Source organism: Phodopus roborovskii, unplaced genomic scaffold (genome assembly GCF_943737965.1).
Source record: "Phodopus roborovskii unplaced genomic scaffold, PHOROB, whole genome shotgun sequence".
NCBI lineage: Eukaryota > Metazoa > Chordata > Mammalia > Rodentia > Cricetidae > Phodopus > Phodopus roborovskii.
In genome coordinates this window covers 51,318,695-51,339,229 of record NW_026126517.1, presented here as the reverse complement: position 1 = coordinate 51,339,229, position 20,535 = coordinate 51,318,695, and the positions used below count along the sequence as shown (strand labels likewise).

The following is a 20,535-nucleotide window of genomic DNA, read 5'->3' as shown; positions in this document are numbered from 1 at the left end:
TATTTAAACAATTTTATATGGATTTTTATGTAAATAATATAAAATACAAATTTTCTGAACTAAAAGGCAAATTTACAAAATGAGATAAAAGCCCATGGAAAAAACATAGAGACAGGCATGATGCTGTTTGGTACACAGATTGATCAATAGTAGAAAAATATATAAATATAGGAGGAATTTTTAATATTTATTCATTTTTTAATTTTAAGACTTATTTTCAAATTTTATTCGTGTGTGTGTGTGTGTGTGTGTGTGTGTGTGTGTGTGTGCATGTTTGTGTGCATGTGTGTCTCTAGTGCTTAAGGAGGTCAGAAGAGAGGTTCAGATCCCCAAAAGTTGGTATTGAAGGTGGTTGTGAGATGCCTGATATGGGTGCTGGAAAACAAATTACAATCCTCGGCAAGACTGAGAGCTCTTAACTGCAAGCCATCTCACCAGCTCCTTGTTCTTCCTTTTCAGTGGACCTCTACCTGGCTAAGAGTCTCCTTTCACCGAAGAAAATACACTGTGAATCATATAGGTCACCGATGGCTTTCAAACTAAAATTCAGTCTTTGCTAGGATAAATAATTAATATAAAGTCGATACCTATTTGTGTATTCCTTGATGATCTGATATATACTAATCTTAATTGTCTCGTTTTCAAATCGATGGTGGCTCTTGTCCTTATATATCCGAAATTCAGCTGCTGTCACTGCTTCTCCGTGTGGAATCTGAGTCAGGTCAAACCGAAACTCTTTGTAATGCCTCCTCTGATGAGAAAAGTCCTTGTCTCTTTCAACTGAAAAAGAAATGCAAAGGAATGAAGAAAGGAAAACGTTACCTCTTTGTAAAATATGGAAACTAATGACAAATTCTCCACCTTTTAAAATGAAAACAAACAGGATAGTATAAAACTGTAAAAACACAAAAACCACGACTAGTATGTGTTTCCAATTAAAGGAAATTCCACAAACCAATAGCATTTTAGTTCGAATGCAATATAACTGTCTGGTTTTATACAAATTCCTGGATCCTAAATGGAAAGACTATCCGAAAATGTTTTTAAAAATGAAGGTTGTAAAGTGACTGCCAATATGTACCAATCACCAGAACATGGGTTTCATACAGGATTTTAAAAGATGTCACAGAAGCCTGCAGAGTTCCAAGTAAAGTCAGTGATGACGTTTAACCTGGCCACAGAGGAAAGAGGGGAGGAGCACTAAGGGTCTGTAACACGGAATCTTATTGGTGGCAGTTTTGTAGACAAATATAGCAAGTCCTTTTTTCAGATTTAAACCAAACTTATTTTTTAGCTGATCCATTAAAAACAGCATCCGCATTCATCACGTGATGCTTCCATTGTGTGATTGTGATGTAGTCACTGCACAATATTTAAATCAAGTTAAATACATATCCTCTGACGGTGATCATTCCCTTACAGAAAAAGGGGGGGAGCAAGTTCTTCCAACTTTGTGAAGCACACAATAAACAGCATGCATCCTTCTGTGAGACAGTGTGCCCAAAAAGCTCCCTCCACCTGACAGCAATATGTACCACAAGAAAGGTCACTTCTGCAGTGGCTTCCCCAGATGGGGGCTATTTATTTATTCATGTGCTTCTGTGAATGAAATATCCTCCTCTATTTTAAGGCTTTCTCATGAATGATTGCCCTAGTGAAGGGTTAACATCTAAAGACCTGTGTCTCATCTCACTCAGGGTAAATAGGAGACCAGTTCTCCCCTTTATCTACCTTTCTACCAAATGAAAGAAAAGATATAGGTCCCCTGAGAATAGTAAAAAAATACTGGAGGACTTAGTACAGTAGGATTTGAACATATTGTAACATGATATGACTTACTGCACTGGCTGACATAGTCTCCTGGTAGCCACTGCAGCTTTGCTAATGGGTTACTACAAGAAAGATTCATTTAGACACATTCAATGTCATTTGATGGACTTTATTTCTCTGTTTCTTTGTTTTTCAGAATGTTAATTACTTAGAATAATACAGGAGAGTGATGCAAAACAAAACAAAAGCTACTATAATACACAATATTTTAGGCGTTTTATAATTATGGCCAACAGTAATTTAAATTTTTCCCAATGACTTCATTACTAAAATTTTAGTACAAAAGGATTTTTAAAAATACATACAAGCTGGGCATTGGTGATGCATGCCTTTACTACCAGCACGTGGGAGGCAGAGGCAGGTGGATCTCTGCGAGTTCGAGGCCAACCTGGTCTACTTAGCTAGTTCCAGGACAGGCTCCAAAATAATACATAGAAGCCCTGTCTCAAAAAAAAAAACAAATACAAGTGCTGGACTTAAAATTTTTTTAAATTGTGTTAACGGTAGAGCTGACCCCTTTACAAGGGCATGTGTGAGCCAGCCCCTCGTCTGCCTTGCAGGGGCATGGGCAACGGAGACATGCCTTCATGAATCCCACCTTCCCTTCCCGTCACCACCAAGTGATGCCAGGTAGGAAAGCTGGCCTGAGCTCATGAAATCTGGAGAGCTGGCCCTGCCCCTCCTAGCTTCAGTACTCAAGACAGTGTGCACTGCGTATCACTTGGGCAACATAGCAGAGCTGGCCCTGGTGGTATGGGTACAGGTGAGCCTGTCTGAGAGCATGAGAGCAGAACTACCCCTACCCACTGCTGCCTACTACACTGGGAGAGCTAGCCAGGGCAGTGCTGGAGAAATGTCCTGGTGGTGGAGATGAGGGAAAGTTGGTGGGCTGACAAACTCAGCTACCACCCAGGCCCAGAACCAGGGGCTATGAGTTGGCTACTCCAATATCCACCCCATCTATGAACTGCTGGAGCACATAAAGGGCTGGTCCTGCAGATACAAACCTATAGGACCTCAACAACACAGAGCAACAACAGGATATCCAAGCAGAATCTTAGTGAAGGCCCAGTGTCAGTAGTGTAGCAGAAGCCAGAGGCCTTGAACCAGACCAATGACTCATTGCAGTGAACACTTGTAAAGATGTATGAACTGAAAGATATACAGTGTGACTCACTGTGTCACACTATAGCTTCCACTATGAGATTTTTTTAATTGTATTTTATTGTATTTTGTGGGGGAAGTTGCAAGGGCAGAGGGCAGACATGAAGGGACAGGGAAATGAATGGATTGGGATGCTTGATATTGAATACACAAAGGATTAATTTTAAAAATATATTTAAATGGTAAAGGCTGGTTACAAAAAAGTGTTAGGGTATAGAAACTTCTTTAGATCAGTTGACGTGATTCTAAGGTGATTCTAATGAGATTTTAAGTATTCATAACTTGGGGGTGTAAGGTAGAGGAGGGTTTAGGATTGTTGGAAGGAGATTGTGGCCATCCATATATGATACTGGAGAACTGAGTCATTGAGATATATAAGTTCCAAAGTCAGATGAGATACATCTCTGAAATGACTCATAGAAAAAAAAACACAACATGTCTTGCCTTCATCTTCCAAAAGAATCTTGTGTCTATTTTCCACCAAAGTAGGTGATTAGGAAGCCAAGAGCTATCTGACTACCTGCAGCCCAGGCACTGTGATTAGCATCCATAAATAAGAGGATGAGACAGAGCCATTCCTGTGCTCCACAGCTTTCTGGAATAGTGATTTTTGACTATCTGACTAGCACTAGCAACACCTAACATGATTTGGTGAAGTTTGTTTTATTAAGGTATCATTATTTTATTCCTGTCAAAAGGCTATGTCCAGAGAACGTGAGAGGCACTTTCTCTAAATGAGGCAAATGAGTCCATTTTAGAAAGTGATTTGGATTCATAATTTAACTTTGTTCTGTCTTACTTCCTGCCAGCAATTATACAGACTGCTGTGAATGTTTCCCCATCTCCCTTCTACCTGTGAGCCTGCCTGAGAACGTGGCAAGGGTAATGACAGAAAACGCCAGGCAATTGGGTGGCTAATCACTGAAAGTGTATTGCCAAATGTGCAATTTGCCACAATTTTTGCTTTGAGAGAACTAAATGAAGCTAGCTGTATTATTATCTTCTCATCTTAAATTTAAAACTGTGGATGATACCACACCTTGACAATAGTTAAATAGCATTTGTATGGCATAAATTAATATATTCTGTTGTGTGAAACCTATCGCATAGAGCTGCCTTTCCTCATTTTGAACATGGGGGAAACAAAGAGTGATGTGAAACAAGTTTTGTCCAGGGTTACAAGTGCCAGGACCTGCTGATTCCACTTATACATTATTATTTTTTTCCTGTCTTAATTACTACAGGAATAAAAATCTTGAATTAATAACTCTAATATCCAAAAGAGTTCTGTAAAATTAAGATTGGTTTCAACCTCATTTGGTAAATAAACTCGAAGTCAACTGGAATAAAGTGACTTAAATTCTCTATCTTCCTTGGTTTATCTAAATATTTATTGCTTTGCTGTAGAAAATCTGGATCTAAGTAATCCCCTCCCAGACCTTATGTAAGTAGTTCCACACGTGATGACATGGACCTACTGTACATTCACAAATATGTTTTCTCCATTCTGTGAAGCAATAGCCAACATTCTAAATTACAGCAACCATTAATCAAATTTTTTAACAATAATTTCATATTTTGAAATTGAAATCAAAACTCATTCCATAATCCTGGACATAAGAGCTGAGATGTGAGCTTTGTAGAATCCAATCTAAAGCCTACATTTTCAAAATGCAGATAATTTGTACTCGTGTTTTATAAACCATCTACTGTTCTGGAGTCTAGACTGTTGAACCCTCAAAGAAGACAAACTTTCAGAGTTTACTAACATTTGTTTTCAGTATAGCACACAGAACAAAGTTCCATTGTGAGTCTGATAATTCATATTCCTACATTCTCCGATCAGAACAGCAACAGAAATTCGATGGAACTTTGAAGCTAATGATGGAAAGACTTATTTATAAGGACTTCAGCCCCAAATAATATCTATTAATATCCAACAAGGAAATTTAGATTCCAGCAAAGAGTAATTATAGAAGGAGGCAAATACTAATATCTCTAAATTGAAAATTAGATAATGACAACAAGGTAGTAACAGACATCTGACTTCAAAATATCACTGTCAATCTTGCATAAATGTTCAAATAAAGATACCCAACTCTACACTTGTACCATAATTATATTTTGAAATGTTGACAGCTTTCAACTTTGAGATGTTTATAACTATCCAGCAGGATTGCTCTGTACTTTTACTTCATTAACTCCTTTTGAAAAATCAAAATTCCTGATGTAGTGTTTTTAACAGAAATACACATTCACATTTCAATAAAATCCTTAGATGTAAGTAAGCATCTTCAAGGCAAAGTCTTACCTCTTTCATGTTGTGACAATTTGGTAAATATTAAGCCTTCTTAATAGTTTAATGCATTATAACCTGTTGTTGTGTTAAATGGTTTGGGAAACTTTAAAGATAAAAGTAAATAAGAAAAAAATCAGAAAATTCTATTCTATTGCTACCTTTTACATTCATGTTATTTTAAATGTTTTCCTTTCACTTATTCCTTGGTGTATTGTTGAATCAACCAAATGCAAAAAGTTTCTCAACCTATTTTTCTATCATCATCTTTAACAAAGAATATTTCATTGGATAAAAAATTCAAATTGATATGAAGTCCATAATTCTATTTTGTTGAAGAAAAAGTTATTTTGTCTATTTAATCCTCTCTAAAGCTCAGGAAATATTAAAGAAGGTGTGGAAAGAAGGTAAGATCACATCAAAGGTAGAGGAGAAGTGGCAGGGCTAGAACCCTGACTTCTGGGTCATGTACTTTTGTTGGTGGTGGTTTTCACACTTGAACTCACAGAAGTTACGATTACTCACATAAGATCCACACAAAACTGGGCCCTTGCACATCCTATCATGGAGTCTGGAGAGTTCATGGGACCCCACCACTCCTTGAGGATTTATACAGTAAATGATGGTTGATGAAAGGAGAAACATTTTCTTCATTGGTATAACTATTGGTAAAATACCCAGGATCCTGTAAAGGAATTCTTACCCATGTTCCTATAAGCAGGCCCAATGCCCTAATGAAACTCACGCAGTCATTGGGGTGGGGAGAAGACATGGCTAAGTAGTTTAGAGTGTTTTGGTGGTTTTGCAGAGTTCAGTTTCTAAAACCATATTGGATGGCCTATAATTTCAGCTACAGGGTATCCAGCAACCTTTTCTGGCCTCTGCAGATGCTACTCCCATGCACAAACTCTCACACAAACACATAAACCTTTTGTTAAAAAGGAGATAAAAGTTGAAGGTGAGACATGAATGTTGGGAGAAGGACTGAGATCAGCCAAAGTTGGAGGAAGACTATGATGAGGATGTCCTTCTATAGATGTTTCTCTTATTGGTTGATGAATAAAAACATAGTCAATAGCCAGGCAGGAAGTATAGGCAGGGCTAGGAGAGAAAGCAGTAAGGAGAGAGAGAGAAATCACAAGGGAGACACCATATAGAGACAGGGAAGATAGGATGGTCCAGCCATTCTCTGGCAAGATGAGGCCATATAGAAATGCATGGATTAGTATTTATGGGTTAATAATTAAGAGAGACCTAGCCAGTAAGATGCCCTAGCCATCGGCCAAGAGTTTTATAATTAATATAGCTTCCCTGTGTGATGGGGAATGTCATTTTGTATATATGTTTCTTTTATTGGTTAATGAATAAAGGCCAATAGGAAAGCAAGATAGGTGGGACTAGGAGACAAGGAGGATTCTGGGAGAGGTAGTAGAGACAAGTCAAGATACAGACTGTGAGAGGATAAGAGATCCAGACTCTCTCTGGTAAGACTACGTGGAAACACTTAGATTGATAGAAATGGGTTAATATTTAAGACAGAGCTGGCCAATAAGAAATGCTAGTAACTGGCCAACAGTTTCATAATTAATACACTGCCTCTGTGTGTTAATTGAGGCTGACGTGGCTCTGGGACCAGGCTGGTGGGAAAGTGCGGAACACCTATGTTTATCTGGGGATAATTGGCTAGGGAACCAAGCTAGAATGAAACTCTAGCAACAGGACTAAGGAAGGGAATGGGTAAATCTGACTGATCAAAATATGCCATAATCACGTATGAAAATACCTGTTACTATGTATAATTGTATGTATGAAAAAAATCTGTTACTAGGTATAATTGATATATGGAAATAAAAACATAAAAAATATCTTAATTAATGACTATATACATGAAACAAAACCATCAATATAAGGAACTTAGTTCACTCAAATCAAACTCAGATTTGTTAAAGGGAATTGGAGAACATGTGCTTTAGTGGAGACCATTTCATTCCCCCAAACTTACACACATTATTTCCTTTGTATGAAGTAAGAATGAAACCTTAGGGGAAACTATAACTACATTTGAAGAGCATTGTCCCAGTGTATTGAAATATAACTACATTTAAAGCACTTTGTATCAGTCAGCTCACCTATGATCATTGAATTGAAAAAGAGAACACTACAGACTTTTAAAATATTAGTATCTGATGACATGTGTGAAAAACTCAACAGGGAGCATTTATCTGACAATCACATATTGACTCTACTTTATAGCACATTCTTCTCTTGTTACTGCTATGTCACAGGAATGTTGTTTAAAAATCATATGGTATATGATGGTACACGCTTTGTATTCCAATGAATGAGATTGTATAGACATTTCTACATGGTAACATAACAAATTACCAATAAATCCATAAACATAGAATTATTTATTTGACCTAATGATTGGTAATGGTGTTATTTAAAATATTACAAGGATTTGTTTTACTGAGGACATACACACACCAAAAAAAATTCTATCAAAAATTAGAATCACAAGGGATGACTAAACTTGCTTCTGCTTCTGGGTTTTATGTTTGCTCCAAACATTTTTTATCTACATGAAACTCCAGAACACAAGTCTGAGAGAGCAACAGAAAGCTTAACTACATTTGCACACCAACATAAATAATTTCTTATTATAGTTTGGCTTTAAAGCCAAACTTTTAAATGTGGTAATATAAAAGCACACAAGAGGTAAAATTTGAATCAAGAAATTCATATTCCATGTTAAAATCTATTTATAGTAAAAGTTTGTTTTCAATTATTTTTACATTTATGTGTATGAATGTTTTATGTATATATACTCATATACATTTTGTACATGCCTGGTACCAACAGAGATCAAAAGAGGTGCCTGGATCTCCTGCAAGTAGAGTTATGGATGGTTGTGAGCCACCTTGTGTGCAAGAGAAATAAGTGCTCTTAATTACTGAGCCATCTCTACAAACAGCGCCACCATCACCACCACTCTTGACACAGGGCTCACTATGTAGACCAAGTTGGCCTCAATTGACAGAACTCTGCTTTCCCCTGCCTCTTGAGTGCCAGGATTAAGCTACAGACCAAACTGGAGCTTAAAAGTTGCAAATTGTCAGAATTCGAAATAAATATGAAACTGCTTCTGTTCAAGATACACATGCCAAAGACATTTGTTGGTAAGATAAATGTATTTATTCTCAAAAAAAAAAAAAAAAAAAAACCTTGCTTAGTGATTTCAACACTGCTGGAAACTGGAGAAACATGTTCTGATCTAAATATTTTCATGTCTGCAATAACTGATGAATGAAATTAAATGACAAGACATAATGGTTTATTTAGTAATTTATTGAAGTATTAGAAAGGTATGACCTTAGGCAGTCTATCTTAATCTCCTACTCATGAGCTGCAGCTGAGAAGACACAATAGCATAAATAGACAAAAACAACAAGCTAGGTAGTGGTAGTGCATGCCTTTAATCCCAGCACTCAGGAAGCAGAAGCAGGTATATTTCTGTGAGTTTGGGACCAGGATGGTCTACAAAAAGACTTCCAGGACAGTCAAGGTTACACTGAGAAACCCTGTCTCGAAAACACAGAGGAAAAAAAAAATAACACTTTCTATGAGGATGGCCAGCAGATTAAAGTATGGAAGAAAAAAAGTCTATAGCTACTATGGGAATGCTAATCTGCACGACTTTTCAAGAACTCCTTCCAAAAAAAAAAAGAACTCCTTCTTGATCCACTGAGAAGCATAAACTTGGGCCTGTAAAGACCTATTTATTTGTCAAAGAATGCATATATGAAGGTTTTCTATTGACAATCACCCTAAAAGTGTAACAAACCCCAGATTCCAGGAGCCCCCTAGCCTCTTAGTAACATTGTGCTGTGTGACTTCAAGAATTAGTTCTCTCCTTAAATGTTGCAAAGCACAGTGTCAGTTGTTATTCATATTTCCTAGTTGCTATACTTTGTCATATGCCTAGATGGGTATGAGTACAAATTAAGATAAATGTGATTTTGTAATTTAAGAATTTCAATTAATGATCCAATATTAATATAATACTCTGTTTTAAAACTGTTAAGGTTTAAAAGCACAAATGATTAATTCTTAAGGACAGAAGGTTTGACAATGGCTGAGCTTTAGAACTGAGCACCTATCAGGGTTATTTAGAATACTATTATAATAGCTATAAACATCTACCATTGTCTCAATAATTAATCATAAACAGTGAAAACAATAAACAAATTGGTGATTGGTTTAAGAAAATTAGTATGTTTGAAATTTTGCTTCTCCCTTAGTTGATCCAACAAGGAAGGTATTACCATTTTCTTCCTGTAATATAGGTAAAATATTAATTTCCTCAATACTAGAATGCTAATTACAAAGCAAAAAAGCACATGGGAAGTGGGGGGACAGTGAATGGAGAGAAAAGTAGGAGAAAGGGAAAGGGAGGAGAGGAAAGCACACGCGACCAGGAAGATTGAGTCAAGGTAGGATTGGAGGACGAGAGAGAGAGAGAAGGAACATAAAAGAGGGAGCCATTATTGGTTTGAAGAGAAAACTGAACCTAAAGAAAGGTCTAGAGACCTACAAGACTGCCGCCAACTAACAATTTGAGCAACCGTGGAAAGGCTACCATAAATGCCCTTCCCGGATAGTGAGATCAACAACTAATTTATCCATGGAGCCCTCTTCTAATACCTGTTGGAAACAGGAGCAAACACCCATACATAAACACTGAGTCGAACTAGAATCCAGATGCGGAGGGAGAGGACAAGACCAGGTTGCAGAAACTCATAGAGACAGCTGACCTGAACAAGGAGGAGCCAACGGGCCCCCAGATTGATAGCTGGGAATCCAGCTTGGGACTGACTCAGGCCCCCCTGAATATGGGTCTCAGCTAGAAGGACTGAGCAGGCTAAGGGACCTCAGACAGTGGAACCAAGATGGATTCCTGGTGCACAAAAGGACCTTGTGGACACATCCCCATGGAGGGATACAGCCTTAACCTAGAGACAGGAGAGAAGTCCTAGTCCCTACTTCAAATGACCTGACAGATCTACATGACCCCACCTGGATGGCATTGCCCTACATGTGGAATTGGGGTGGGGATGGGAGAGGAGGGTGGTCAGGGTGTATGTGAGGAGGTAGAGAGGGTAAGAGGGAGGGAGGGAGAAAGGAAAGGATGGAGGGAGAGAGGGGGAACTGGGATTGACATGTAAAATAAAAAATAAATAATTAGAAAAAGAAATATTTTATACAGGACAGCAGAGTGAAATGATTAGAAGTTTTACTCTAAACAATAAATAAAACATGCTTGTAAAGGCAAAAAAAAAAAAAAAGAAAGAAAGAATATGTGGTGGCACGTGCCTTTAATTCCAGTACTCCAGAGACAGAGACAAACAGATCTCTATGATTGCAAAGTAAACCTAGTATACAGAGTTAATTCCAGGACAGATGAAAGTTACACAGAGAAACCCTATCTCAAAAAAATTAAAAAAAATAGAAGTAGAAGACACAGAGTAATAAAAAAGCTACATAAAGATGGGAAGCACAGAGGAAATTTGGATACTATATGCTATTCTGTTATCTTTAAATTGTTTGACTGCTGAGGAAATAACAACTGTTAAAAGAAATATTACTGGATTAATTCAATTTATATATCCGGTTCTATCCGGTTCAAACCAGGTCAGACCGGTTTAGACCGGTTCGATCCAGTACACACATGTTTATCAGGCTCGGTCCGGTTCAGACCGGTTTGATCTGGTTCAGACCAGTTCTATCCAGTTCATATAGGGTTGATCCTGTTTGGGCCGGTTCAGACCTGTTCAAACCGGTTTAGACCGGATCTATCCGGTTCAGACCAGTTTAGACCTTAGACTGGTTCAACCTGGTACAGACCTGTTTTATCCAGCTCTATCTAGTTCAGATGGGTTTAGACCGAATCAAACTGGGTCTATCGGGTTCAGACCGGTTTAGACAGGCTCGATCGAGTTCAGATGGGTTCGATCCGGTTCAGACCGGTACAGACCTGTTTGATCCAGTTCCGACCAGTTGGATCTGGTTCATATTGGTTCAGACTGGTTTAAACCTGTTCAAACCGGTTCAGACCGGTTTGATGAGTTTGAGACTGATTCAGACCCGTTTAATCTGGTTGTATCCAGTTCAGACCGGTGTTATCCTGTTCAAGCCAGTTCAATCAGATTCAGACCGGTTTAATCACTATAGATTTGCTTTCTGTTGAATTTAAGTTTTACTACATCATGTTCAGGCGGATACACTAACGTATTTCAAATTTTATGATACAATAGTTCATTTTACAAATCAACAAATTAAGCCAGAGAAATAAATGATACACTGAGGCTCACATACAAATCAGTAAAGCACTAAAATACCAAATATATTTCCCAGATGCCTGCATTCGCTTAAGCACGCTGTTTTTCTTTACTAATTAAATACATTATTCCACATGTCAGCATCCACAGGTTAAAATACCAAAATCTCTTTAAAATAATAAGGTCCCTTTTCATGCTAATCTATTAACGTACAATAGTCAACTCCTTTTTAGGGGTAAGGTAGAATAAACATAGATAAAAATCAATGCAATTACAGGTAGAGAATATTTGAATATTAGTCTAAAGGTCTTTAGTCTAGAAGTCAGTGTCTCATCTAGAGCAGCCTGGGAAGAATAGTTTCACCCACAGCAAGTGGACACCACTGTCACAGTGAGTCATGCCATGCCTAGTACTGTTGGGGACCATCACTATCCTCCCAACCTCAGGTGTCTCAGGAAGAAAATTACTGCCTCTTCAAGAAATAAACAGAATGTTCAGCAGAACATTCCAAGGTATAGGCTTGTGGTCTCACAGCCAGTTAAAGAATAACTCAGGGCTCTCTCTCCTGCTACAGTTTAACAGCCCCCTAAAGAGTAGCTAACCAGCTCAGGGCTATCTCTCTGCTGCAATTTATAGCCAATTACAGGTTAGCTAAACAATTCAGGGCATTCCTTCTACTGACCTTCTCATTCTGCCTTTGTGTCAGTGCCCATGCCCTGGCTACCCTCAAACCCTGCTCACATCCTGCCCACGGTCCTATATAAGCCTCCCCTGAGAAAATAAAATTTATCAGCTTGAAAAAAAAAAAGCTTTGACTTCAAAATTTAAGTCTAAGGACAAGTTACTGGGGAAAAGAATTTCTAATTTTGTTTCCACAGAAAATGAAAAGCTAAGGATTCCTACTAGACTAACGTGGTTTGATCAAGCAAGACCCCCTGAAACAGAGTCCCAGGTGATCCAACATTCAAAACAGTTGGGACAAGGCAAACTTACAGATTACAGTCAGGATTTCTGCATCTCCTTCAGATCCCCCATGACAGCACCCCCTACCAGCAGGAAGCAGTTTGGAAAGAACAACACCCAAATTCCCAAATATTTTTTATAAATGTTTGTTTTCATTTAAATGGGCTTGGTTATAAATGGTTAATGATCACAACCAATTCTTTTAAAGGTAAAAAGGGGATTATGGTATAAAGATGAATACTTCGTCTTAAAATGGATTTTCATTTACTGATATAATTTAAGGTCAATTTTGTGATGTGTATATTTCTCCTCTTGTTTAGGTATTGTGTTTATATTGCTCATTTTAAAATATAATGTATAATTTAATACATATTATAGATAGTTACCTATGATAGTCAAAACTTAGAGTTAAGTAAGTTAGGTTTTCAAGATACACAGAGATGTATTTGAGATGGATAAACATTCTTTAAACCTTTCAAAGACCTACATAATATGGCATTTAAAATGGTTTAGGGTTTTTCTTAACAGTGAGGCACAACTGCTCCTGGAAACACCACCTGCATCAGAAAGGAAGATGGACCTTGAAGAAACACATTATGGAATTTGCTTTCAATATGACAAGACTAGCCATTTGAGCAAGATATTGCTCTTGTCTGGACTGTTTGACTTTATGCTGTATAAATTGGACATGCAGGACCCACAGGAAAGTGACTGCTGATACAAGATGGACATTGCTACAGGGTTCCTGCTTCATAGAAGAGTCTGCCAGACAGTCTGCAGGACACAGAGAAAGGTGACTGACAAACTGCCAATACAGATGGACAGTTTAAAGTTTCCTGCTTTGCTGAGGAGTCTGCCAGACACACTATGGCCTATGGGCTGAAGATGGAACATTGCAGAAGAACTTCAGGTGACTAACCAGGCGGCGAGTTGTCTCTGTCATTTCTAGAGTTTGTGATCCTTCTGTGGTCTTTGATGGAGTTGAAGAAAGATAGTTATGGTTATAGTTTTCTTTAGTTAGGGTTAAAGATAAGCTACATATAGGACTTCAGACTCACAAAGATAGGATAGATGATGAAATATTTTCTTTAAATCTTGCTAAATGTTAATGGACTAAATATTGTTAACTGTGGTTCTTATTTGATAACTGTTTTGTTATACATTTTGCTATGGTAAGGTTAAAACTCTTCTTTTTATTTTAGACAGAAAAGGAAAAGATGATGGGAGATGTCATTCTGTAAATATGTTTCTCTTCTTGGTTAGTGAATAAAGCATTGTTGGCCAATAGCAAAGCAAGATAGGTGGGACTAGGAGACTAGGAGGAGAGAGGAAGTAGGAGGGAGGAGATCCAAATGGAGGATAGAAAGAATGCCAGCCCTTCTCTCCAGAAAGATAAGACCATGTGGAAATACTTAGATTAATAGAAATGGGTTAATAATTAAGAAAGAGCTAGCCTATAAGAAACAAGTAACTGGCCTACAGCTTTATATCTAAAAAAAAAAAGTCTCTAGATCTTATAATAACTAATTTGATATTCTTCACACCAGAGTTCCTAAATGTATTATGTTCTTTATTGTTTGGTTATGAGTTTGTTTTGTTTTGTTTTTAATAAGACTGGCCTGAAACGTATAATCTTCCTGCCTATACCTCTTGAGTACATGGATTACATATTTAAGCCATCTATCCTGGTGACAACATTTTCACCTAATAATGACTACTACTTCTGACTCGGTGTAAATTTTCCCAAGGTCAACATTTCTACATACTTCAAGTTGTCATTCTTGTCACACTTCCTTTTTTATGAACTTTGCCTCTCTCCTCTTTGTATTAGTTCCCAGGATACATACAACAGAATCCTGTAAGCATACCTATGTGTGAAAAAAGTTGGATTTATTGGCTTTTTTCAATGGATGTAAGAGGTAAATGACACAGGGACAAGAGTGTTAGAAAGGAGTCATGGTTGAGAGACAAGTGATTTGGGAGAAGATTCCAGGAGGCTGTTTGTTTTGCTTTGTTTTGTTGCGCCATCTGGCAATGGAACCCCAACTGACCCAAACTCATGACAATCTTGGTTCAGCCTCCTGAGTGCTGATCCTTCACATAAGAGCCACTTTTCTCAACTCAGTACTACTTCCCTTCTAGAAGAGGTAGTTTTACCATTTGCTGTAGTGATTAGAAACATTCACTAGAGCTACAGGTGGCAAAGAAATAACAGCCAGTGTTATAATCCATAATAGGATATGATGCATGGTCATTTTTGAGACACAATCAAAGTTCTTATTCTTAATCTGCTCTCAGACATGATCATGAATTGGTCTTGTTTTAGTCTTCTCTCCTTGTCACAGAGATTTGTTCATTATTTCCACTCACATGAACTAATTCTCACTCTCCTCACACAATAACTACCCCTTGCATGCTCTAAAACAAACCTTAGTAGTTAGGGAGACAGAAGGAAAAGGAGCCCAGGATGACCAAGCAGAGTAGTCCTTTTTCAAAGAGTGATAAAGACAAATGGTATTTTTCATACAAAGTAGGAGGAAACAAAGATGGAGCTAAAAAAAAAAAAAAAAAGAGTTGGAGGTTGGGAATGTGGGAAGAGTGGAAGGAGGGAGGGAGAAAGAGTTCTCACAAAAAAGTTATCTCTTTCCTCTTGCATTATAATTATGTTGCCTTTTATCACATGAATAAATGCTTAAGAGAGTTATCTGTTTTCTACATTTGTGCTATCTTGACATGTTTCTTGATTTATAACAATAAAAATGGTCATTAAAAGCTAATTAACAGAATATCGGTTTCTTTGTGTAGAACAAAGTTTTTAACTAAAAAAAATAACAATGTGGCTGTGTTGTTATTCTAGAGTTAAAGAAAATTAGGCTAGAATTCTACATTATTAGACACAAAGGAAAAACATTTACTTGACATCCTCTCTTGATACTTCATGCCTACAAGTATTGCATGTTTTAGTTGCTCTCGTGTTGTCCAGAACTATCAATCCAATAAAATTTTCTATCTCCCTCAGGGTTAGTCATATTACTATTTTTAAATGTAGTCAAGTGTATGGAAAATACTTTTTTCTTATACTGTAAACATTTTGTAAAGTTAATTAATTGGAAATTAAAGACATGTATTCACACTATGGCTTAAATACTCATACCAATATGAATATTAAAATTAATATAAAATAATACTGAAAATCATACTTGATTAATAAATGTTATATAATAAAAATGGCTTCATAATATGAGTGGCTTATATTTACTCTAAGTAAGGGACTGTGATATCAATGTCTAAAAAATATTTGAGAACAAGACAAATGCCTAACTTTCTTACAGACACCCCTTAGTAAATGTTTAGTATTTAATTCTCATAGTCTCTCTGACTGCAAAAAAAAAAATTGAATCCTTTTATAAATTGCCTGCATCTAGAGGTCACCAATATGATTCCATCATATTTCACCGAATAACCTTGAGAATTCTTAAAACAGTCCGTTTATAACCAATTGAAAACAATATAGCTTATAGTAAGTTCACCCACAACAAACAACTTAACTTTATATCCTGAAATTGGTGAGGTGACAGTTTATGCATAGTGAATGTTTGTGATTATCTGACAAACACAGGTAAAAGGTTTGGAGAGTTGTCTTCTAAAACTGTTCTTTGGCTTCTCTAATAGCTGATACTGTAAAGAAAGAACAGGAACATCATATGGCTGGATGACAGAGAAGCAGCTAACTTAGCACCTGTGTTTGCTTACAAGACATTGGAAGGTCATGAGTCACAAGACCTAGCCTTTGTGCTACTGTGAAAAAAAAAATAGACATAAAAGTTCATTCTCCTTCTTTCTCAACCTGAAATCCACCCTTGCCTTCTTTGGTTACAATTCAGAGATAATCTGCTTGTCATCTCATATACAGTGTTCAAGTGAAGCCACACAATATAACTGTCAGTGACTAAGGTTTGTATGCTCTTATTTCTATAATAATAAGGACTTCCTACATCCCCACTTTTAGTATATGCAGTACACATTTAGGAAAAAATGTTAGCAACATTCTACTTAAGGAAGGGAAGGCTTGACAATGTCTGGGCATGCAGAATGGAAGTGAAAAGGAACTGGGATTTATATATAAAATAAGATTGTTTCTAATTTAAATAAAATCTGAAGACAAAAAGAAATAATTATACCCCTTGGAAGAATCCTTAAAAAACTGAAAAGTTAACAATTATATTAAGTGTGTTCAGCCTGTTTAGGAGGGATAAAGGAAGTAAGTGTGAGACAAAGTTTGTATAGCTAAAGGGTATATGAATTTTTTTTAGATGAGCAAACAAAAGCAATTCTCAAATTAGCTGTTTCAACTGTTAAATATGCCCAATGGCACTCATGGAGTTTACTCAACTAACAATTGAATCTGCTGTTTCTTTAAAGCAAACTATGACTTTTCAGTAAAGTCTGGCACATGGAAGAAAGCCATAGAGAAGTGTCCTAAAGAAACTGACATGTCCCTTACTTTTAGAAAGTGTGTTAGTGAAACAAAAGATCTCAAAGAATTAAGGTTTCCTTCCTTGTACCATGCTAGGGGAGAGAAAGGATGAATCCATGGTGACAATAGAGACCCAATGACTTGATTTTATATTTTCTAAAATAAGGAATAAAACTGTAGAAATAAGGGATAAGGAGATGGCTCAGCAATCAAAATGGCTCAGAATAATCTGTAGTAAAACTGTTCTAGGGAATCTGACACCCTCCCTCTTCAGGCCTCTGTGGGTACCAGCCACACATATGGTTGCACATACACACAGGCAAATATACTTATACATGTAAAATTAAAATAAAGAAACCCCTAAGGTGCACACTGAAAGAACATGTCGCAAATGCACTCAAAAAATGGGAGCACCTACAGGTTCTGTTTAGGCGAATACCACTAGTGGCTGCAAATGGTGGTACATACACCCCTACCCTGCCTCCCACTCTGGAGGCAGGTGGTGGTGGTACACACCTGCCCTCTCTCCCATCCCAGAGGCAAGTGGTAAGACTGAACAGCACTTCTGCCTGGCCCTACTCCTTCTCTCCTGTACCTTCAGTCCCTGCTTCAATCCCTGCCCCACAGGGTGCTTTTTCCGGAATTTAAGGGGTGACTTCAGACACTGTTAGAGCTTTGTAGTCACCTTTACTTAGGTCAGTTGTGCTCATGCCTCGGAAAATAGCATCAGTCAAAATGGTACATGTATCCCCTTTCTTCTTTGGGAAAAACTCAAATAAGCAGCGATAACGTCAATAGAACCATTGAGTCATGTATTTATTTTCAGTTGCACACTATGTTATGACTTAAAAATATATGCTAGTCTAGGAGAATCGTTATGATTCCCTAGGGGGGTTTATTACATTTGGAGAGAAGAGAAGGCTAGTTGAAAGAATGTATTTCTCTTATGTTAGAGTAATTAATAAATTTCTAAATAATTGACAGAATAGTGTGTTGTAGAAGATGGACAGATATTTTGAAAATAATCTGTCCTTTATTTATACATAAAATACGTGTTAATTCTTCCATGACATATGTGTGATATGTGTAATTATAAACTTTAAACCTCCTTTAAAATTGTTGAAAATAGTTTGCTTACTAAAAATATGGTTCTTGTCATACAGATATCTCTAGAAATCCCTCCCCTTAGAGCTCAGGGACTGTGAAAGAGGCAGAAAGAGTGTGAGAGCCAGAGGGACTGGAGGATGCCAGGAAAACAGGGCCTCTAAATCAGCTAAGCAATGCATGTGAACTCGCGGAGACTGAAGCAGCAAGCACAGGGTCCACGTAGCTCTTCACCTGGTGCTCCGTGGATATATTACGGCTTTCTGCTTTGTATTTTATGGGACTCCTGGGTGTGTGAATGAGCAGCTCTCTGCTTCTTGTGCCTGTTTTGGGGGCTCTTTTCCTTCTGATGGGTTATCTTGTCCAGTCTTGATGTGATGGTTTTATTTTATCTTATTGTATTTTATTTTGTCATGTTTGGTTGTTACGTCTTAGAAGCCTGTGCTTTTCTAATGAGAGACAGAAATAGTAGAACTGTAACCAAGATCTATTGTATAAGAAAACAATCTATTTTCAATAAAATGGGGAGATAAAATGCCAAAAATTGTGGGTTTGTGACTTGTTTGCTATGACTACTTTCACTTGTCTTAAGTTGAGAATGAACACTTATTGTGTGGAAACTGGGGTACACAGCATATGACAACTATTGATGCAAGTTTTTACAAATTAAAAAGGTATTTTCTATAATTAGAGACCGAATTCAGAATAGCTTAATAAAAATACAGCAGGTGTCAGAACCAATAAAATATTCACATGCTTGCCTTACATCTTATCAAATGAGACTACACTGTAATATGACCCAAGGGATCCTCATTGGTCTCAGGCTAGTTTGTTCACATGGACGGTCTCAGATTTTTTGTTGATTTGGTTTCACACTCCTGAACTCTTCTGTGCTGAAATGTAAGGTCAACCAGAAAATACAGAGTAAAGTTCATCTATGAACAGTTTCCCTTATATGTTCAAACTTACTATTTCTTTGGTCTCCAATCCAACTCCATATTAATTACCAGAAAATGCATTTTCTCACACTAGTGTTGTTAAAGTTATATATATTCTTAATGTTAATATTAATCCAACTAATAGATATGTATTATTACATAAATACTTGTGTTCAGCAATAGACTTGATCAGTATATTTGTGTGTTATGTGAGTATATTTATTGTTGTAGTCTAGCAGAGTGGTGTATGCCTTTAATCTCAGCACTTGTGAAGCAGAGGGAGGTGGATCTCTATGAGTTTGAGGCCAACCTGGTCTACATAACAAATTGCAGATCAGAGAAACCTGTCTCAAAAAAAAAAAAAAAAACAGAGAGACAGACAGACAGAGGTAAAGAGAGAGAGCCTATTATATCCATACCACAAATTAAGAAAGGAGAAAAGGATATGAAGAGAGGGATTAGCAGGGCAAAGCTGACTCCTCTTCCGCTCTACACATCAACTTGCAAATTACTCACATGGAAATAACTACTTAATTCATGTTGACTGACTACCTATTGAGTATAAAGGGTTCACAATGAAGTCATGAGAGGTGGGCTAGCAGCTTGCATTGTCAAGAATACATTCTATAGACACTATTTTTTAAGCTACATACTAATCCACATTGTTTAGGGCTCATGGGAGATATGGTTCTATTTTTCCATCTCTCTGTGTCTGAGGCTTGGATTCTGTCCAGTTTCCACCAACCCATTTTTTCCTTCTAGAATGCCAATTATAGCTTTTATTTTGTTCAGGGGGAAAGCAACAGATAAAGGAAATTTGCAACACTTGAAAATCACATCAATGGCAAGGGACTAAGAAAGGAATTTTCTGTCAGAAACAATTTAGGAGAAGGAGTTACAAACACTTTTCAATTTAAATATAAAACTAGAGTGGGAGATGAACTTGAAGTTAAACAGCCCTGGTTTAGAACTTTGAAAAACAGGCATATAATCAATACCACCATGGGTATGTTTTCAATATGTTTTGATTTGGCATAATGAAGTATTAACTTTCTTCTTTCTTAAATATCAAATGAAATTATGACCATATAAATATGTATCTAAGCATGAGCCACATGACTTAATTGCTCCAAACAAAGCAATGTAATTAACAAGTTGGTGAAGTGGAAATATATAAAAGATTAAAACATCCGAAAAATGAACAAATAATTTAATTGTAGGTAGTATTTACCAAGAGTTCAAAAAATGCCATGCCATAAATTAAAAACTGCAAATGCATTGTTCTATTAACACTGTATAGAAAAAAATCAATAAGTACAGTTCAAAATAATCTCAAAAGTTTGTTACCTCATTCCTACTGCAGCAAAGTTAGCACTGAGTCCTAAGTGTGAAATAAACCCTGTAACATCTATTTTAAATGTTTAT

The 20,535-nt window shown here is 37.0% G+C and overlaps 1 protein-coding gene across 1 annotated transcript in view; it reads right to left on the bottom strand.

Annotated features, from left to right (window-relative positions):
• Nucleotides 1-20,535, bottom strand: part of Bmp5 (bone morphogenetic protein 5) — a 115,518-nt gene that overhangs the window by 61,754 nt on the left and 33,229 nt on the right. Inside the window, exon 2 of the mRNA XM_051197967.1 lies at nucleotides 588-780. Coding sequence (XP_051053924.1) covers nucleotides 588-780 — 193 coding nt within the window. The remainder of the gene's footprint in view (nucleotides 1-587; nucleotides 781-20,535) is intronic.